The sequence below is a fragment of the Thalassophryne amazonica genome, chromosome 16 (genome assembly GCF_902500255.1).
Source record: "Thalassophryne amazonica chromosome 16, fThaAma1.1, whole genome shotgun sequence".
NCBI lineage: Eukaryota > Metazoa > Chordata > Actinopteri > Batrachoidiformes > Batrachoididae > Thalassophryne > Thalassophryne amazonica.
This window is the reverse complement of record NC_047118.1, coordinates 31,411,265-31,433,469: the sequence shown is the minus strand read 5'-3', so window position 1 is coordinate 31,433,469 and position 22,205 is coordinate 31,411,265. Positions and strand designations below refer to the sequence as shown.

The window sequence follows — 22,205 nt, the reverse complement described above, 5'->3', positions numbered from 1 at the left end:
CCTTTAAATTGACCCCACTGTCGCTGTAATTGACTGGTGTCGGGGCATCACCAAAGTACACCAATCATGCAAAATATGAACGAAATTGGTCAAATGGTTCTTGAGATAATGCGCTAAAAAGTGAAAACGGACATGCTAATTGCTATATCCCCCCTGTATTTCATACCACGGGTTAAAAATATATAGTTTTCCCATCCATCCATCCATTTTCTTCCACTTTATCCGGAGTCGGGTCGCGGGGGCAGCAGCTCAAGCAAAGCCGCCCAGACCTCCCGATCCACACACACCTCCCCCAGCTCCTCCGGGGGAACCCCAAGGTGTTCCCAAGCCAGCCGAGAGATGTAGTCCCTCCAGCGTGTCCTGGGCCCGGAACACCTCTCCAGCGAGGCGTCTAGGGGCCATGCGAAAAAGATGCCTGAGTCACCTCAACTGACTCCTTTCGACGTGGAGGAGCAGCGGATCGACTCCGAGCTCGGGAGGAGCTCATAGTTTTCCCCAAAACAAAAACATTAAATCTCAGTTAGTATATAAGAAACCTGACTAAGTTGGACACCCCACATGCACTTGCACTATGTGCTTTAGACTGCAGTGAGATCATGAAGATGGGGCCCGTCATCGCTTAAGACCTAATGAGGATGTCTACGCTGTGACACACCCACTATGTATGAAAATGATGCAACTGCAGGGAGAGTGTGTTGCGAATCAAAACCATGAATACCGCTCATAGTAACATGAATATTTAATCCTTGCCACAGCAGACATTACAACACAGATGTTCATGATGATGTCACTTGAAAACATCAACGAACTCACGGATCCACTGGGGTAGTGGTCCAAACAAATTATGATTACCAAGTCAACAGACCCTTACCAGTGTTACACCGCCGTGCCCTCATTCCTCTGGTCTTCTTTTTTCTGCACAGGGAAACCGTCTTTCATCCAGTTATTATTCAAAGCCAGCATCGGCTCCTCTGTCATCACGCAGTGTTTTGTTTTCTTGTGCTGAGCTAGCAGCATGGCACGGAGCAGAGGAGGGTAGGGCACATATCGCGTGGGCGGCTCAGGGAGCGGCTCAGCGTCTGTGAAATGCTGCTCAAAATGTTTGGGTACCAGGCGCCAGTCATGGTACATCACTTTGTCAACCTCTTTCACCTCACCGTCCTTTCTGCCTGTAAAGTACAATGTGCAAATGAATAATATCATTCATTCATATCCTTTGCAGTACTGCGATGGATAGAGAGAGCAGTAAGTCTTACCTCTATAGGTAAGGATTCCCCACGCTTTGCCATGATCTACGTTCTGAAGAAGACAAAACCGGATGTTAAAACCCATCGTGCCAACTGCCAAAGACACGGTGCACAAAAATCTGCACTCCGTAGGCTGTGAACTATAATCTTATAGTCAGCTGGCCTCACCTCAGCTGTGTAGTCCACCTTGGCCTTGGTGATCTGCCAGTAGCTCGGCTCCTTGTGGTCTTCCAGCCAGGACTTGCGGGTAAAAAGGCGGCCCACTCCAAAGTGCTTCAGGCCCGTGAGCAGGGGGAAAAGGCGGCTCTCCCTGCGAACATCCTGCCAGGCCAGCACAGGAAGTCTCTTGCCTGTGTAGGGCCGTATCATCGTCTCATAGTCCAACGCGTATTTCTGGGACTCGCGTGGACGGGACTTGAGCTCTCTGTACGCCCGGATCTTCCGTGCCATTTCTGCAATGCGGCGAAGTGGCTTCTTTTTCACCATGGCTGCTTGACGCACAGCTTCTGCTCCGCAGGCGTCACTGGTGGCTCCACAAAAAAACCCCAAAGTTTATCCTACAAGCAGCAACAGCTGAAAGTTAAGAGAACATCCACTCACAGAAAGAAGAGTTTATAAGATTTTCAGGCCAACAAGAAACAGTAAAAAAAAAAAAAACACTCTGGAATCAGACGACTTCAGTCCCCAAATGATCTTTGGGTACCACTGAAATGCGTTTATGCTAAATGTCTGGGATGAGGCTCATTAAAGGTGTCCCTTTTGTTTGTTTGTTTTAATCACTGAAGTCATGAAAACAATTTTCTTCAGCACCACTATAATTTATTATTCAAAGAAAGGATTCAAAATCTTATAATCGACAACATTATCAAAATTCACCTTGATGGAAACAATTATTTTGGACCCATGTAGATTTAAATATACTTTCTGTGCCGATGTCATAGATGAGGTGAAGGTGAGCGTTTCGACCCTGCTACACTACATATGCTAGTGTTTGCATGATAAAAAAAAACATATGAAAGCTTTGCTGGATATCTGCTGGACAGGTAAGACAATACACAGGTTTGCTGGGTCACATATCAATGAAAAATGACTCAGTGATGAGACTAACGTTTTATCATTCACAGCTTTATTGGATGCAATTTTCCGAGTTGTAAGTCAGAAGTTCCCAGCTTGCATTGATTGCAGCATAAAAATAACAAGTTAAACTTTGTTAAATAAATAAAAGCCGAAAGGGACTATATCAGTAAATTTACAAAGGAGTGTCAGCTGCAACACCACAGCCATGTGGCACATTTTCCTAAAATGCCTTAGTGCAGAAAACCACAGCGACAAGGTCACAGAAAGGCTTACTGTGGTACACAGATGGTTACTTTCTGGTTCAGTGGACTCCAAACCATGGTTCCCACTCTTTTTCATTAATCATTTTCTATACTCATAAACATTCATTTAATTTAGTGGCAGTGTTGATACATTGTGTGATTTTTGTTCCTCCTTTTATATGACACAAGACTGATGATGAAGCATAGCTCCACCCATCACTTTTAATTTTTTTTATTGAATTTTATAATCTGCAGCTTTTCAACACACACAGACAAAGGCTTTGCAGGTTTGCAAAAATGTAGATTAGTGGCTGAGTGTATTCATTCACAAAGCAGTAGCCTGTACTCTGTGCTCCCAGGGTATGTGGAAACTCACTCTGTTGCTGCTCCACCTGCAAACCTGCAGAGCCACGTTTCAAAGAAAATACACTGCAAACTTTATGTGTCGATCAAAGTGAGGGCTAAAATACAATTAATATTTCCAGGAAATTATTGATTATTTCCAGGATATTTGGTCATTTTCATCAATTTCAGGTTGTTTCCACAACTGGAGAACTACACTCTAAAGGTCCAGGTTTTCTAGGATGCATGGGAACCCTGCAGGTCTGCGAGGGGTCCCAAAAAAGTGTGATGGGGTGCAGATGGTGACACGAAGCACCAGCACTAAGTACTTCCAAATCTGACCTGGAGCCACATCAAAATCTAATCGACTCTTCCTTAATCTCAGGCACATCCTCAAGTGTTACTTGAATTCTGCTCATAAGGTTTTTTTGTTGTTCGTTTGTGTTTGTTTTCTTTTGGGGGGGTGTTAAGCTAGAGAGCAAACAATGATGCCAAACACATAACAAAATAAATGAATGAATTAAAAATATGTTCACTTTGAGATATGTGACAGGGGAAAAAAAAGCATAAAGCATCATACTGGCGAACAGAGAATCACTAAAAATCATGCAGTTTTCCTTGATTATTTTTTAGTTTTGGTTATTAAATGTTCGACTTTTATTATTTTAAGCGGTTATTGCGATTTTATGTGATATATTAGTTACTCATGATGTGTTTTTTATGTACCATCTACAGTCTTGTTGCACTAATAAGTAACCTAGGAATTATTAATTAATTTGTCTTTCGATTCATATCGCTCAGCTTCCACACGTTAAGCTATTGCCGGTTAGCAGTGAAGCCGCTAACTGGAGCTTTAACACAGTTTACACACTCGTTTCGAAAGGTGAGAAAACACAGTAATATCTTGCCAAGTGTTACTGAACTATCGGTAACAGTTTTAATAACTGGAATGAATTGTAATTACCAGAAAATCCACAAAGAACAAGACGCAGTTACTTTGACCCCCACAACACGCAAAGAACTTCCGGGATCTTTGGTCCGAACACAAAATGTACCGTGTAAAACAGAACCCGGAACCTTAGAGATCTTAATAATAATAATAATAATAATAGCTAGAGCACCGCGCTTGTAGAGCGCAAACCTCCGCCAACACTAATTTCCAATTCCACAAAATTTTGCCTTGAAAAAAGTTTCAAGGTCAAAGGTCTGTTAGAAGTATCTTTTCATAAGATAAATTAGATGTGATCAAATATCAGGAAGATGTATTTAGTCAATTAACTTGAATCAAACCTGACGTGTTGTCAGGTTTGTTTTTCCCCACCTTTTTTGGTTTCTGAATTCTTTTTCTGTTCATTTTCATAGAACATTGGTTAACTCTGCTATCCACAATTTGTCATTGCTTTTTGGCACTTGGTTTCTGACTGATAACTGGAAGATAGACAAACAGGCATAAAATTGGAACCTCCATCCAATTTTGGTGGTGTAGGTAAATCCATAACAGAAAAATGAGAGTGATTGGGGCACTTTTGATTGAGATATAATGTAAAATGTACACCAAATGGACTTTTCAATATTAAATTCAAATGCCCACAAAATCCACAATCCAATCACATCTGGATCAGTCTTTGTCAGGTGATAGTGAGCGCAAGTCTGCACCTCACTTTCAAATATGAGAGTGACTGGGAAATGTTTAATTAAGATATAATGTAAAATGTACATTAAATGGGGTTTTCAATGTTAAATTTAAATGGCCACAAAGGATAAAATCCCATATAACGCTCTCAAATATGAAAGAAATTAAAAAAATTTTGGACAGTTATAAATTTTTTAAAAATTTGTTCAATGTAAAAGGATAGGGATTTTTCCTGACTTTGATCTTGAAAGTTGAATCAGTTCTTGCCTATCAGGATATGAACCCTCTGTAAAAATTTCATATACAACGGCCCGTGGCAATAATTATGGTATCACCGGCCTCGGAGGATGTTCATTCAGTTGTTTAATTTTGTAGAAAAAAAGCAGATCACAGACATGACACAAAACTAAAGTCATTTCAAATGGCAACTTTCTGGCTTTAAGAAACACTATAAGAAATCAGGAAAAATAATTGTGGCAGTCAGTAACGGTTACTTTTTTAGACCAAGCAGAGGGAAAAAAAATATGGACTCACTCACTTCTGAGGAATAAATTATGGAATCACCCTGTAAATATTCATCCCCAAAACTAACACCTGCATCAAATCAGATCTGCCCGTTAGTCTGCATCTAAAAAGGAGTGATCACACCTTGGAGAGCTGTTGCACCAAGTGGACTGACATGAATCATGGCTCCAACACGAGAGATGTCAATTGAAACAAAGAAGATTATCAAACTCTTAAAAGAGGGTAAATCATCACGCAATGTTGCAAAAGATGTTGGTTGTTCACAGTCAGCTGTGTCTAAACTCTGGACCAAATACAAACAACATGGGAAGGTTGTTAAAGGCAAACATACTGGTAGACCAAGGAAGACATCAAAGCGTCAAGACAGAAAACTTAAAGCAATATGTCTCAAAAATCGAAAATGTACAACAAAACAAATGAGGAACGAATTGTTGTGTGGGCCGCCAGAAGAGGAGGTACTGCTGGCCCACCACCAGAGGGCGCCCTGCCCAAAGTGCGGGCTTCGGGCACGAGAGGGCGCTACCACCATGCAGGAGCCACCGGAGTGACAGCTGTCACTCATCACCCTTACCAGCTGTCACTCATCACCACTCATCATCATCAACCATCCCATAAAAGCCAAACAACATCTCCACCTCACTGCCGAGATATCGTCTACCTCTAAGGTAATAAATACCTCAGCCATGATTGTGCCGTGCGCGCATTACTTTTCTATTCTGTGATATTGTTTCAGGAGACTACTCACTGTTGTCGTCTGGCGGAGTGCGGAGTGGTGACAAAGTGAAGGGCGTTCACTTGTCACACCGAACTGCAGAGACAACCGGAGTTGAACTGTGTTGTAGGTGGAGGTGTTGTTCCCACCTGGAAAGAAACACTTGCTGACTATTTACTGGGTGTGTTTTCACACACTCATTACATCTGTTTTTCTGCTTCCTGCCAGCAGTACCAGATCCGGCAGCTGAAGACGGTGTCCACCTGGGGACTCAGGACTTGGCGTCTCCAGTGTGTTTCCAGATCCGGTGGCAGTGGAAATCGTGTGGGGTCTGGCTCTTCTCTGGACGGTGCTCTCCTATCCTCGAGCCTGCCCACACGTCATCTTTGTGTAACTGTCTGTAATCCAAATTCTGGTTCTGTCTGTATTCCGTTGTGCACATTTACAATAGTAAATTGTTATTTATTGGCTCATCCATTGTCCGGTTCCTTTGCGCCCCCTGTTGTGGGTCCGTGTCCCTACACTTTACCAACACGAAAGGGAGGAAACTGGAGTCAACGTCTGTGACCGAACTGTAAGAAACCGCCTAAAGGAAATGGGATTTACATACAGAAAAGCTAAACGAAAGCCATCATTAACACCTAAACAGACTTAAACAAGGTTACAGTGGGCTAAGGAAAAGCAGTCGTGGACTGTGGATGACTGGATGAAAGTCATATTCAGTGATGAATCTTGAATCTGCATTGGGCAAGGTGATGATGCTGAACTTTTGTTTGGTGTCGTTCCAATGAGATTTATAAAGATGACTGCCTGAAGAGAACATGTAAATTTCCACAGTCATTGATGATATGGGGCTGCATGTCAGGTAAAGGCACTGGGGAGATGGCTGTCATTACATCATCAATAAATGCACAAGTTTATGTTGATATTTTGGACACTTTTCTTATCCCATCAATTGAAAGGATGTTTGGGGATGATGAAATCATTTTTCAAGATGATAATGCATCTTGCCAATTCCGTGCAAAAAGACACATAGGGTCAATGTCATGGCCTGCAAATAGTCCAGATCTTAATCCAATTGAAAATCTTTGGAAGTTGAAGAAAATGGTCCATGACAAGGCTCCAACCTGCAAAGCTGATCTGGCAACAGCAATCAGAGAAAGTTGGAGCCAGATTGATAAAGAGTACTGTTTGTCACTCATTAAGTCCATGCCTCAGAGACTGCAAGCTGTTATAAAAGCCAGAGGTGGTGCAACAAAATACTAGTGATGCGTTGGAGCGTTCTTTTGTTTTTCATGATTCCATAATTTTTTCCTCAGAATTGAGTGATTCCATATTTTTTCCCTCTGCTTGGTCTAAAAAAGTAACCGTTACTGCCTGCCACAATTTTTTTCCTGATTTCTTATAGTGTTTCTTAAAGCCAGAAAGTTGCCATTTGAAATGACTTTAGTTTTGTGTCATGTCTGTGATCTGCTTTTTTCCTACAAAATTAAACAACTGAATGAACATCCTCCGAGGCCGGTGATTCCATAATTTTTGCCAGGGGTTGTAGATATACAAACATTTTTGGATTCCAGGCTGTTCACAAAGAAAGAACTGTGAGAATAGTAATACTAATAATAGTAATGTAATCATATCATTATAATGTTATTAATCATGTCCTTATAATTAATGTAATTCTTTTTATTACAACCAGTAACAGTAAAAACAACAAAACTATCAGATTATGTATATGTAATACATATACTAGTTATGACATAAATAATGGTTATTATAACAACTATAACAGCAAAAATAAAAGTATGTATACTTACACATATACTCAATGACATATAATCACGATGAATAATTCTAATAGTAATAATGAATTATGCATGTTGATGCCTATCGTAGTAATTATGACACACAAGGAATAGTTAGTATACCAATAGTAATAATAATATCTTAAAATATCTTTTAAATCTATTAAAATCCCAAAATTTACGTGCGGTCACAGAATAACTTGAGGGTGAAATTAGCATATATTACAACACTTCTCCAAATTACTTAGAAATGCATACACTGTGAACATCCAGAATCTAAATGTGTTTACCTACACGTCATGTGTCACTGATTGTGCACTTAAGCATACACAATGTACTCACATGAATGTAAATACACTAATTTGTACACTATGATAGAGCATACATTCAGTTACTGTATGCAGATGGATTATTTGCTGCTTTAGGGCTCAGCTGCTGCAGCAAATAAGTTTTGATGCACCATATTTTACTTCAGCTATCAAAGGCCAGAGATGATGCTGCCGCACAAGAATGTTCCACCAAATCAAAGACATGGTACAAGACACCAACCTCACCCCATTCTTCATAAAAAGACATTTGTGTATATCATTTTATTTTCAGCTAGGGGGGAAAACAGGACAATACACAAACAGAAGCTTCTATGTACACCATAATTAATAGCTTTAACAGAAGAAATGCTCAAAGTGTGACAGTGAAGTGCTCAGACGCATGGATGTGTTGGAAAAATACCATGAGTGTACGTGCACATCAGCTGGATTACAACAAATCTTTTTAATGACTAACATCAATGAACACAGTGTTTGTATTCCGCCATAACAAGACAAAAATGAAGTGTAATTTAAGCTTGACATGAGAAAAAGCCACGTGCTAACTACTCGTGAGTCGTGACTGATGGGAATGGTCCTTTGGTACATCCATCATTCTACTGTTACTATAGCGACATGTATTGTGCATTTGGTAACCTTGCATAGTACCTTAGATTTTTGCATCTTTTGCATCCAAAGACCAGCAGGAGCAAACACTTCTCATTGTTTTCAGTGGAAAACCACACAAATTGCAACTTTTAGCCCAAAATGGAACAGTGGATTTCTAGTTACCCAATCAAAACACAAATGGAAAGCTATCCCGCTGGGCTGAGAAACTAGATCAGTGCCATTTTACACTGAAAACCTATACAAGTGTGATGACTTTTTATGGGATGGATCTCCAAACTGACAAAAAGCAAATGACACAGGTCTAAAATGTTGGACTCGCAGTTCTAAGACTTGAAAGTGATTTGACAAATTTGTCCCACTTCTGGAGGGCAACTGAGAAACTGGGCTAAAAACAGAGGGGTTAGTAGAAGTACATGACTTTAGGATAAACAAAGGATCGCCCTTTGACAAACACAATGTGACTGCTTCAAATTGAATTGCTTTTCATGTTTGTTTTTCCCCCTTTAAATCTGGGAAACAAAGAACTTTAATATGCAGAAATGTCATCTGAGTGATGTACTTGTGAAACAATAAACGCTAAATCAGCAACAGCCAAGGCCAAATAATCATTGCATCTAGTTTTTATGAATTTTTTTTTTCATGCATCTATCACAAAGCAGCAGTTTAATAATGTTAGTTTTATTACAGTAAATGTGAAGTTTTTCCATACAGATAGTCTATCAGTTTAATATGAAAGTAACATTTAAGTGAAAATGTGTACCATGTCTGAGAAGTTTAAGCCGCACGGGAGAGCGTACATGCCACGTTTAATGAAATCATTCATGAAGGTCAAAATTTTCCTGAATAGCAAATTTTCATCTTTAGTTGACATCACGTAAAATCATTTAAGTCATATGTTATGCACTCGCTAGCCCCAGGACAGCAGGCGTCTACGCAAAAAATTACATATCAATTTCAATTTTTGAGTTCCTGAGATGTGGACATTTGTGTTTTGTCAGATGATGACCTCTGAGATGACCTTTGACATTAATGTGACCTGTGTTGTGAGAGTACAACCCACTGATATTATCCATCAAGCATGACTGAAACTGCTACTTGACTTTGGAAAACATTGCCATGTATTTGAGACTTGGCTTTGACCTTTGACTTTGACCTGAGTTGGGAGACGATGGTCCACTGACTTTCCCCAACAAATCTGACTAAAATTGCTCGTGGACACAGACACTTACTTTAGCCTTTTCCCACTTCACAGCAAGGGTTAAAACAAACAAAAACAACGGGATCAACTATCGGGTATAAAACACTTACGGTTTATATCGACGGCAAGACGCTGTAATGTGAACTCTGATTCATTCTGTGATTTACTTTTGGCGTTTTCGTTCTTGTTCATTCCAGTAGCGGAACCACATCCGCCCCGAATTCTCTATTTGGCAAACAGACAGTTACAGATGCTTTTAAGACAGATAATTTTGATAATGCTCTCGTAACATTATGGCTGACAAAAATATACATTATTTCCACAGAAGATAAAAACATGAGCAGCTGTACAGTTTTTTTTTTTTAACCTATCTTTTATAGAAACATATGAAGATGTACACCAAAATTCAGTCAAACATCTACGTTTAGATATCGCACTTTATGGCCTATTTCCAAATAAGTCCACTTTCGCCACCAAGTGATCAGCAACAAAAATACGCTGGGCAACAAAACATTATTTTCACTTTTTCCTGAAGCTGATTTGGATATTGAGTGTAGTATGAGGAGTACTGAAACTTTTGAATGGATTCCAAATGTAATAAAAGATCACAGCAACTACATGTATGTACGTGCAGGCAGAGTAACAGCCTTCGGTTTTCTGCCTTCCTCTGCTCCAGCTTTGTCTGGTTGTCATTTTCTTCAATATTTGCAGCTTCTTCATTGAGGAAAGTTGGAGACAGGCAGGTAATACCAGATTACAGGGCAGTAACCGCTGTTCATATACGTTTACCAGGAGGTAAAAATTGAGCTGTCCAATCACATCCAGCGGCATCTCTTCCTCTGACAGCCCTCCAGGTCAGAGGGACAACCCTCAGAATCACTCTCAGAGGAGGACGGTCCAGCTAAGAGAGGGGCAGACAGACTTGAGGCCCGCTCGGATCCATCTGTCATTTCTTCTATGTTGCCGCTGTTGAGATTAAGAACCCACCCCAGCTTGTTGTGCAACAGCTGGCGAAGACCAGGCGGCAGCGGCAATACATCGAGGGCGTCGATGCAGTCTGGCATCAGCTGGCGCAGGCGAGCGCAGCAAAGGTAGAGCAGGGAGGTGGGCACGGAGCACGATCGGATCACCTTCATGCTGCTCTTTGCCGCTGTGGAGCACGCCATTGGATAAAACCTCTTATTCTGCAACTCTGTGGCAGCCACACCTACAACAACAACAAAATGTTGAGGTTTGTGCATCCATCATGTAAAATGCAGAGAGAAAGTGCATCAGTGAATGAATCCATCCCCTCATTGTTAGTACCATACATCCATCTGATGGACGTGTCTGGAGTTGTTGCAGTGAATAATCTTATCACATACAGTAGTGTTCAGAATAATAGTAGTGCTATGTGACTAAAAAGACTAATCCAGGTTTTGAGTATATTTTTTATTGTTACATGGGAAACAAGGTACCAGTAGATTCAGTAGATTCTCACAAATCCAACGAGACCAAGCATTCATGATATGCACACTCTTAAGGCTATGAAATTGGGCTATTAGTAAAAAAAAAAAAAAAAAGTAGAAAAGGGGTTGTTCACAATAATAGTAGCATCTGCTGTTGACGCTACAAACTCAAAACTATTATGTTCAAACTGCTTTTTTAGCAATCCTGTGAATCACTAAACTAGTATTTAGTTGTATAACCACATTTTTTCATGATTTCTTCACATCTGCGAGGCATTAATTTTGTTGGTTTGGAACCAAGATTTTGCTCGTTTACTAGTGTGCTTGGGGTCATTGTCTTGTTGAAACACCCATTGCAAGGGCATGTCCTCTTCAGCATAAGGCAACATGACCTCTTCAAGTATTTTGACATATCCAAACTGATCCATGATACCTGGTATGCGATATATAGGCCCAACACCATAGTAGGAGAAACATGCCCATATCATGATGCTTGCACCACCATGCTTCACTGTCTTCACTGTGAACTGTGGCTTGAATTCAGAGTTTGGTGGTCGTCTCACAAACTGTCTGCGGCCCTTGGACTCAAAAAGAACAATTTTACTCTCATCAGTCCACAAAATATTCCTCCATTTCTCTTTAGGCCAGTTGATGTGTTCTTTGGCAAATTGTAACCTCTTCTGCACGTCTTTTATTTAACAGAGGGACTTTGCGGGGGATTCTTGCAAATAAATTAGCTTCACACAGGCGTCTTGTAACTGTCACAGCACTTACAGGTAACTCCAGACTGTCTTTGATCATCCTGGAGCTTATCAATGGGTGAGCCTTTGCCATTCCGGTTATTCTTCTATCCATTTTGATGTTTTCCGTTTTCTTCCATGCGTCTGTTTTTTGTCCATTTTAAAGCATTGGAGATCATTGTAGATGAACAGCCTATAATTTTTTGCACCTGCGTATAAGTTTTCCCCACTCCAACTTTTTAATCAAACTACGCTGTTCTTCTGAACAATGTCTTGAACGTCCCATTTTCCTCAGGCTTTCAAAGAGAAAAGCATGTTCAACAGGTGCTGCTTCATCCTTAAATAAGGGACACCTGATTCACACCTGTTTGTTACACAAAATTGACAAAATCACTGACTGAATGCCACACTACTATTATTGTGAACACCCCCTTTTCTACTGTTTTTTTTTTTTTTTTTTTAACTACTAGCCCAATTTCATAGCCTTAAGAGTGTGCATATCATGAATGCTTGGTCTTGTTGGATTTGTGAGAATCTACTGAATCTACTGGTACCTTGTTTCCCCATGTAACAATAAAAAATATACTCAAAACCTGGATTAATCTTTTTAGTTACATAGCACTACTATTATTCTGAACACCACTGTAAGTGATGGACATTAGGAGCAGGTGTTTTTGAATCTCATGTAGCTTGAAATTAGTTTGGCATTTAGCTTTTTTTTTTTCATCTTGAAAGCCTATGCTTGGTGGCCACCAAGCCCAGCGCTGCTTGTATTTGTAACCAATTAAGTAAGAGCACCCACCATGGGCACATGCACACAAGTTTGGTGGAAAATGGCCAAAGCACCTCGGATAAGTAGTGGAAAAACAAACACACATATGTTTCTGGGCAATTTCATGAGACTGCCACATCTGTTACTGCTTTCGATGGTCCTGCTGTGAACCAGCCATCCCAGAGAATTATGGTTGGTCATTTATTACTTCATCCTATTGAGAGCAATAAGTCTCTGGGACAGCAACATCACAGCAGGACCACTAGAAGCAGTAACAGACGTGGCAGTCTCATGGAATTCTCTATCTCTAATGATGGTACCATACTGTAATTTTACAGTCTATGAGGAACTTGTGTGTCCACACTGACCTATACACTTGCGATTCTTAAAGAACGTAAGTGTGCCATGCCATGTATCCAGATGTAATCCAATGATAGATCCCTGTCCGAAACGGGAAGAGAAGTTCATCTTATCGCCTCTGTGGTGCAATAATCCTTAAAAAAAAAAAAAAAAAGTATATTATCCAATTCAACATGGTCTTCACATACAGCAGCTTTATTAAACATGGTCCATGCCCCTTAGTGACACCTTGTTTTACTCTTACCAGTGTAAGAAAGACCCCAGCTGTCTGTGTCTTTTCCCAGCAAGCTGCAGAATGTATGTCTGTATTTGTCCAGGTTGACATCAGATGTACCAATGCCAACCATCTAAGTTGAAATAAATAAATCAAATAAATAAATAAATAAATGAGGCAAAAATCGTACAACTTTTCCAGCATAAATAAATCTGACAGGAAAGAAGAGCCACAACAATTAGAAGAGCTTTACCATGTCAGTTCCATACACGGGAGAAGTCATCTTGATCTCCCAGAAGTGTTGGCCTTCTGCCAGCTCCTTGGAACCGCGGATTGCTGCTGTGCCACAGCTGTACTCACTGTGAAAGTTGACCTTACGATTGTCACAGCTCAGTAATGTTGCTGTGGATCGGCTGTTTGTATCCCAAACCCAGTCAAACTCTGAAACATTCCAAGTCAAATATATATTTTTTTTAATTTTGGAATTATGGAAAGCAGCAACCAAAATTTAACATTTATTTAAACCAGTTCCTGAGTTTTAAAAAGATGGGATTGCAGTCAGTGATGTAAATAAAGCAGGGATTAAAGAAAAAAAAAGTCTTCAGACTCAAATTTTTTTCCACAGCCAAATCATAAGGTGTTACCTTTTAGTAGAACCCTTTTGCAATCACGTCCTAGAATTTAAGGTAAAACAAGGTGGAGACAGCAAAGAAAACAATAAATTGTTCTCCTGCTCATTATATTTCACTCACTAACCACTGCTGCTCTTTTCTGATGCATTATATTATAGAGCGACTTTAATGTGCACATTATTTAAATACTTCAGGATAAACATTTTAAAGGGGACAGTTTTTCTAGAGTTTTTACTTAACTCAGTACCAATTAAAATCTCAGGCCTGTACCCAGGATCTGAAATAGGAGGGGTCCTTTTTTTGGTAAACGTGGACCTTTGTCAGCAGGAGGTCTGGAGGCTGCTCAAAGCCCCTAGAAAAATTGGGGTTTTTGATGTCCAGGGTTGCATTCTGGAGAGTTTTTTGATGACTATTTTCTCACCTTGATCCCCCTCAATTTAGTTGTACTGTTTAATGTGTGTTGTATTTGTATTTTCTTTTACACATTTTCTTTGCCTTCAACTAAAACTGAATATTACAACAGACATGTTTGTTTGATAAGATTACTAACAACAAGAGCCATAATCATTTTCATGTTTGGATTCCCTCATCCTAACTGACCTGATTTTAAAGCTATAATCCCAAACAGACCCGGTAATGCCGAGCTTAAACATTATATTAAGAAAAGATATTGCATCATATCCCACATTAGTTCTGCAGAAAGGTTTAATTAAGTACACGTATTTTAATATGGCTCATCAATTAAACAGTCCAATAAAATGTAGCCCCAGAGAAATACTGATTTAAAAATTTTAGCTGTTAAAATTATATTATTATTGTTATAAGTAGTAGTATGAAAAATTTCTTCAAAAGTGGACCTTAATCAAGCAGTGTTGTGGAGGGAATGTCTCCCCTACACCACATCTTTCCATCTGGATGCGCCCCTGGTTTGCAGTCTCTGAGCAAGAACAATCAAGAATTTGTGTATTTCTGGAAAAATACCATGTATTATGTATTTAACTCAACCTGATTGAGAGGAAATAAGGTTTTATGAGCGTATTTTACATTGTGCCGCCCTAAAGAAAAGATTTTAGGTGTATTTTTGTATGTGTGGAGGGGGGCTTAGTGCTTGTTGTTAATGCGTCACGGGTCTGCAGTTGTGGTATAACCACAGCGAGGACACTCAGAGCAGACTTGGAAAGTTTAAAAATATGTTTGCAGAACTGCACTCTGCTCACTGTGTCATCACCGCCCTGTGACACAAACACACAGCAGGCTGACCCACCTTCTCCCACTGGTGGAGTGAACACAGAGGAACACACGCGAGGGCTCGCTATGAGCGGAAAAATAACAAAAACAAAAAACAGATGCTATTCTAATAACCAATTTCTGAACGTTCTGAAAGTGCCACGCATGTGTCCTGGGGATGTGGTAAATTTTATATCTTACATCCAACTTTGATTTTGCGTCAGCGCGACCCCTGCCTTTTGGCAGCCCAATTGACTGAAATCTGTCGTAGTGATGGAGAAATTTAATCACTGCTAAAGTGACATCACTTTAAATCTACACGGGACAAACTCCTGTACTACTAAATCCTGTAAACTGCTGCAATCATCTTGTACCTTGGTCCTCCTCTCCACAGTGGCAGTCTCTAACTTGGTGAAAACCTCGCAGCCGGGGATTGTAGCTGCTCTCAGCCTGGGAATCGCAACCACAATAGGACTCTCCAGTTATGGGCACGGCACTGGGGACTGGGGGAGCCATTGCTGCTGAAAAGTCGGCCTCAGAGTCTGAGTCACTTAACTAGGGAGACACAATGCAAAAGAAAAATCAAATGTCAAAATTCCTGCTGTGCCAAAACAGTGCTCGTGCTGTTTTAACCACAATTCAAAACAAGACTGTATATACAAATGGACAGTGGATGGGCGCCTAAAAAAACAATTACATCAAAAGAGCGCCTCATGGCCAGTTGTAAAACAGGCTTTAACACCCCCTGAACCAAACACAGCTCAGCGAGTCATGAAAATATAAATTAAACATGCATACACAATACATTTTTTTCCTGTTTCAATAATGACCATTTATGCTGCGTTCACACCGGGCGCAACGTGAGCGACAGCAGTGACAGGTTGCCAAGTAATCCCTATGGAACGACGCATTTTGGCGGCAAGTCACGCAGCGCGACACGATGGACGCGAATGAAGCGACGCGAGTGAAGTGATTTTGAGTGATTGGCGCATTTGTGGCGTGATATTGCGTCGCATCACGTCACGTTGCCCTCCTCCCCAAGTTGAAAAATCTGAACTTTATTGTCTCATCGCGCCGCGATGACCAATCAGGGACTGAATATGTAGTGACGTGGAGATGTCTGGAGTTTGACTGAAGATGTGAACATGTCCTGTATCTGGTAGCAGCCTGTGAGCAGCACTTGTGTCTCTTTTGTCCTTTATTTCACAATTATGACACAGTTTTTGGAGCGAGCAGCAGCCCCGCAGCAGCGGGAGTGGAGTTTCTTTTTCTTTTTATTTTACGTGCGCGCGCGAGCGAATCGTCCATGGAGATTATTTTACTTATTAACTACACAGATGTATAATAAAACAAATGGTGACTGGTTTCTAAACACAGTTATGACAGAGTTTTGGGGGGAAGAGCGAGCTGCAACCCCACAGCAGGGAGCAGAGTTTTTTTTTTTTTATTGTTTACATGTGTGCGCGTGAACGGAACAGGAGGTCCTCAAACTGGGTCCCGCAGCGATGGAAGGACCGCTGAAAACGGCCGTCATCCAGACGCAGCTCCTGTAGCAAATAATGATACTCCCTGAATTGGGAACGTCTCATGACGTTTGTCAGCTTTCCACAACAACTCGCTTCGTGTGATCAAAGTCCGTCGTGTTAACTTGACTGACAACCGGAGCCAGCAAGTGGAATGGAAGCTCCTCCTATTTGATGATGCACCGGGGCGAATTTTCGCAGCAAAAGCAGAGCGACACACCGGGCAAAGGAGGCGCATCCATCGCCACGCGACCCCCGCAAATTTGTAGCGTCTGATCGCGCCCGGTGTGAATGCGGCATTACAAGTGACAACATCCATCTTTCTGATAACAAAGTTTAAAAACTTATAAGCTGAACTGCACAGAGATGCAAATGGGTCCAATTTAGAACGCTGTGATCAGTGTTCAGTATTGGCTTGAATGTGACTTAATTTTGTATAGCACGAGTGACCAAAAACATTATCCACCTTTATTTATTGTCTGCATGAACATGTTTGTAATAAATGACAATGTCCAGAGTTTGAGACAGAGGAAATAGCCGGTCCTTGTGTCTGTACCTCATGGTGATCATAACGCCATTCTTCAGTCTCAGAGGCCAACACAAGTGCCCGGGCATCAGCGTCTCGTCGTATGCCGCCCCAAACATACTGCCATGCACAACTGTTCCTGCTTCGCCTGGACATGGTAGTTACTCAGTCTGACCAGAGAAAAGTCTGCCAGTCTGCTGTACTCCTGCCCAGATGCTGAAAGGACAAAACAAGAAAGGGGGAAAAAAATCTCTCTCAAAATCATACATCAGAAGCAGAATAGGTTAAAACTATGAACCTGGCCTTGTTGCTTTTTAAAAATTATTGGGTGAATGGCTAAAATTGGCATGCAACAGTTAATGAAAATGACAAAAATCACTGAAGTGTTTCGTCTGTCAATAATGTTCTATTTTCTCTTGCTCCAGCTTCTCAAATGTGATGATTTGCTGCTTTTATTTGTTTTGGTATCATTAGGGGTGGTAGCCAAGTGGTTAGTCTGCTTGGTTTCAGCACAGAAAGTTTCTGGTTCAAACCTCACCTCTGCCTCCATGTAATGTGGAGTTGTGTCAGGAAGGGCATCCAGTGTAAAACGTGTGCCAAATCAACATGCAGATCCTCCTTGGATGTGCTGTGGTGACCCCAACTGAAAAACAAGGGAGCACCTATTTCTTTTTGTATCTTTACAAACTAAATAGCTGGTGAATGTCAATCAGCACTGATGATGTCTGAGGAATTTCAGACTACAAGGACCAAAAACATCCCAGAAGCACATATGAAGTCTTGAAATTACCGAGCAGCATCATGTTACTTCTGATATCTTTGCAGAAGGACAAAAGTCTTCAGGGTCCTGGCACTTCTGGTCTTACTGTATGGTCATGAGGTCATGGTAGATCTTCTACCAGTTGCACTATCCCACAGCCTATAACTCCTCCAGAGTTGCCACGGGTGCCTTGGTGGCTTCCCCTCGCTATTTTCCTTCTTGCAGTCACTTGGTTTTTGACAATTGCAATGTTCAATGAAGTTTAGGACATCATCAATGTAAATGCCAAGGTCATTTTCAGTTTTACTAATTTTCAAAGTATTCGTATCACCTCCTTGTTCTGTGGTGTATATACTGCAAAACATCCTTGTCTGTATCGCTGTTCACCCTATGATGAATCTTCATATCGTCGACATACATCTAATCCTGCAGTCTCCAAAATCTAGCAAATCCAAATCACAATCAGTGATTTGGAAATACTAGCATATCATCCCCTAAATTGTCTAAACTGGCTGTAAAAGTGATTATTTAGCCAAATAATAAAAATAAGTACTAGTACACCCTCTGAAAATGTGGGACTGTATAAAAATGGCTGTAATTCCTAAATGGTGAATGCAATATCTTTGTTAAACACCTTGAATTAAAAACAAAAGTTTACACTATGGGGACATCTTTATTAAACTCCACTGTGGTGGTGCACTAGAGGCAAAATTACAAAAAAAAAAAAAATGACACTGTCCAATGAAGTTCCACTGTGGGAATCAACAGAGGCTAAAGAAATTGTGTAAAATGATGTTATTTGTTAGTGCCACTGTCTGTTTTCTTAAAATACCTTTACTTAGCACACTTGCTAAATCGCGGTTAGCCCAGCTAACATAGCTGAACAATGCTTTAGCTAGCATGATGGTTGTACCAAGGTTAAATCGTCCGAACTAAGTTAGTCAGAACTAACTAGATGACCGGTTATAAAATCACCCGATTAGTCAAGCAGAACCTCGACATAAACTAACGCTAGCTAGAGGTAGCCGTGGGCTAGCACCGCCTTGACAAAATGCAACGTTGTTACCTGTTTGTTGTTCAGAATAACCATTCACGTGCAATAAGTCATAGTACTCAAACGACGTTGTTACAAAAGAAGAAAAAAGTTATAAAATTACAAAATATTAGTTTACTGATGCACGACAGGTGACCGATGCTACATAGCTTCACTTCCGGTTTCATGACCCACTTTTCAGTGTGGCTAAAAAAAAAAAAACTGAACGGGAAGTTTGTGCTGCACTCAGAAACTTGACTAACATTAAATTTTGAAATTTAATTTACAAAAATATGTTAAACTTCCCGATTTTTTAAAATAGATTCTTGTCAACATAAAAGTTTTGAAAATGTAAATATACTTTGAAACCATTTCATTTAGTTTTGAGAATTTTTACATTGTGAGTCATTTTATAAAGTGATATCGCATTTTCAGCATTTTAAGTAATTTTTATTTGTGTCCAAGTTAAAAAACAAACAAACAAACAAAAAAGTCATCTCTGCCACAAATTATGTGTGGAACATCTCTGAATGTAAAAAAAAAGGGGGGGGGGGATTAAACTGCACAGTGAAATTCTGGGCACTTTTCTCGTCCGCTGATAGAAAATCGTTTGGTCAAAAACAGAGTGTTAAAGATTTTCTTTAACCCTATCCAGACCAACTTTCACGTCGTATAATTTCTTAACAACTTATGCTAGGACTACGAAACTTGGTGACTTTTCCTAAAATTTAGTTGGCTACAATTTGATACCATCATCTTTGCCGTTTCCATGGTAATGGTTTTCTAACAAGTATGTCTGACCCAAAATCATAGATCTAAGTTTCATCAATGTACTTTCCATATTTTCTACTTAACATGTACTGATTCCATTATATTAACATAACTTTACCTAATTTAATGTCAGCTTTGTTAATTAGAATAAATTTATGCTAATTTGATGATGTCATTATGAGGTCATATAGTAATAATACCAATATATCTGTAGTGTTTAGGTGTTTGTACATCATGCCCTGCAAATTTGGTAGTAATATATCATGTCGTTAAGTACTTACAGTTTACTGTTATGAGAAATTGAAGCCACTTTGCCATATCTATGACGTCATTTTTTTTAATGTCATTTTAATATATATATATATATATATTTTTTTTTTTGTAGTTGCCATTCACAGCAGAAATCTTTGTGAACATTTAAGTGTCTAAGGCACATAATCAGTAACATTAAGATGCATAACCTAAACTTGTAGGAAAATATTTGTAGAAAAATACATGACATTTTGGGCAATACAATCAGATTATGACATCACAATGACATCATATTACACTCAACAAAAATATAAACGCAACACTTTTGGTTTTGCTCCCATTTTGTATGAGATGAACTCAAAGATCTAAAACTTTTTCCACATACACAATATCACCATTTCCCTCAAATATTGTTCACAAACCAGTCTAAATCTGTGATAGTGAGCACTTCTCCTTTGCTGAGATAATCCATCCCACCTCACAGGTGTGCCATATCAAGATGCTGATTAGACACCATGATTAGTGCACAGGTGTGCCTTAGACTGCCCACAATAAAAGGCCACTCTGAAAGGTGCAGTTTTGTTTTATTGTGGGGGGATACCAGTCAGTATCTGGTGTGACCACCATTTGCCTCATGCAGTGCAACACATCTCCTTCGCATAGAGTTGATCAGGTTGTCAATTGTGGCCTGTGGAATGTTGGTCCACTCCTCTTCAATGGCTGTGCGAAGTTGCTGGATATTGGCAGGAACTGGTACACGCTGTCGTATACGCCGGTCCAGAGCATCCCAAACATGCTCAATGGGTGACATGTCCGGTGAGTATGCCGGCCATGCAAGAACTGGGACATTTTCAGCTTCCAAGAATTGTGTACAGATCCTTGCAACATGGGGCCGTGCATTATCCTGCTGCAACATGAGGTGATGTTCTTGGATGTATGGCACAACAATGGGCCTCAGGATCTCGTCACGGTATCTCTGTGCATTCAAAATGCCATCAATAAAATGCACCTGTGTTCTTCATCCATAACACACGCCTGCCCATACCATAACCCCACCGCCACCATGGGCCACTCGATCCACAACATTGACATCAGAAAACCACTCACCCACACGACGCCACACACGCTGTCTGCCATCTGCCCTGAACAGTGTGAACCAGGATTCATCTGTGAAGAGAACACCTCTCCAACGTGCCAAACGCCAGCGAATGTGAGCATTTGCCCACTCAAGTCGGTTACGACGACGAACTGGAGTCAGGTCGAGACCCCGATGAGGACGACAAGCATGCAGATGAGCTTCCCTGAGACGGTTTCTGACAGTTTGTGCAGATATTCTTTGGTTATGCAAACCGATTGTTTCAGCAGCTGTCCGAGTGGCTGGTCTCAGACGATCTTGGAGGTGAACATGCTGGATGTGGAGGTCCTGGGCTGGTGTGGTTACACGTGGTCTGGGGTTGTGAGGCTGGTTGGATGTACTGCCAAATTCTCTGAAACGCCTTTGGAGACGGCTTATGGTAGAGAAATGAACATTCAATACACGAGCAACAGCTCTGGTTGACATTCCTGCTGTCAGCATGCCAATTGCACGCTCCCTCAAATCTTGCGACATCTGTGGCATTGTGCTGTGTGATAAAACTGCACCTTTCAGAGTGGCCTTTTATTGTGGGCAGTCTAAGGCACACCTGTGCACTAATCATGGTGTCTAATCAGCATCTTGATATGGCACACCTGTGAGGTGGGATGGATTATCTCAGCAAAGGAGAAGTGCTCACTATCACAGACTTAGACTGGTTTGTGAACAATATTTGAGGGAAATGGTGATATTGTGTATGTGGAAAACGTTTTAGATCTTTGAGTTCATCTCATACAAAATGGGAGCAAAACCAAAAGTGTTGCGTTTATATTTTTGTTGAGTGTACATTATAATGATACCAAAATGATGCTAATGATTAAGTTTCACGTGTAGATCATCTCCTGCAAATTTGGTGGTCATAAGATATACCCTTCACCAGTTATGAGGGGCCCTGAAAGAGCCCCTGCCCCAGGAATCCCAAAAAAGTCTGGTCTAGATAGTAGAGGTGGGCGATACCGCAAATTTTGGTATTGATCCGATACCAAGTAAATACAGGCCCAGTATCACCGATATCGATACTGATACTTTTTCATATTTAAGCTTCATAGATCCAAAGGATCCAAAAGACATAGAATTTCACCAAACATTGTACGTGACAGCA

At 40.6% G+C, this 22,205-nt stretch overlaps 2 protein-coding genes and 1 long non-coding RNA gene across 3 annotated transcripts; all 3 read right to left on the bottom strand.

The window, feature by feature from the left end:
• Nucleotides 1–721: 721 nt before the first annotated feature.
• mrps34 (mitochondrial ribosomal protein S34) lies at nt 722–3,977 on the bottom strand. The gene is made up of 4 exons (XM_034191008.1): nt 3,873–3,977; nt 1,416–1,804; nt 1,257–1,299; nt 722–1,169 (listed from the first exon to the last, which is right to left on the bottom strand). The coding sequence occupies exons 2-4, from the start codon at nt 1,731–1,733 to the stop codon at nt 877–879; spliced, it is 654 nt and encodes a 217-aa protein (XP_034046899.1). The 5' UTR covers nt 1,734–1,804; nt 3,873–3,977; the 3' UTR covers nt 722–876.
• Nucleotides 3,978–8,028: 4,051 nt separating this feature from the next.
• On the bottom strand, nt 8,029–20,318 carry LOC117527944. The gene is made up of 3 exons (XR_004565639.1): nt 20,269–20,318; nt 10,081–10,084; nt 8,029–8,721 (listed from the first exon to the last, which is right to left on the bottom strand). It is a non-coding gene; the product is annotated as an uncharacterized LOC117527944 (long non-coding RNA).
• spsb3a (splA/ryanodine receptor domain and SOCS box containing 3a) lies at nt 9,085–19,140 on the bottom strand. Its single transcript, XM_034190468.1, has 7 exons — nt 18,982–19,140; nt 17,186–17,371; nt 15,481–15,661; nt 13,501–13,688; nt 13,278–13,380; nt 13,042–13,167; nt 9,085–10,920 (listed from the first exon to the last, which is right to left on the bottom strand). The coding sequence occupies exons 2-7, from the start codon at nt 17,309–17,311 to the stop codon at nt 10,529–10,531; spliced, it is 1,116 nt and encodes a 371-aa protein (XP_034046359.1). The 5' UTR covers nt 17,312–17,371; nt 18,982–19,140; the 3' UTR covers nt 9,085–10,528.
• Nucleotides 20,319–22,205: the final 1,887 nt, after the last annotated feature.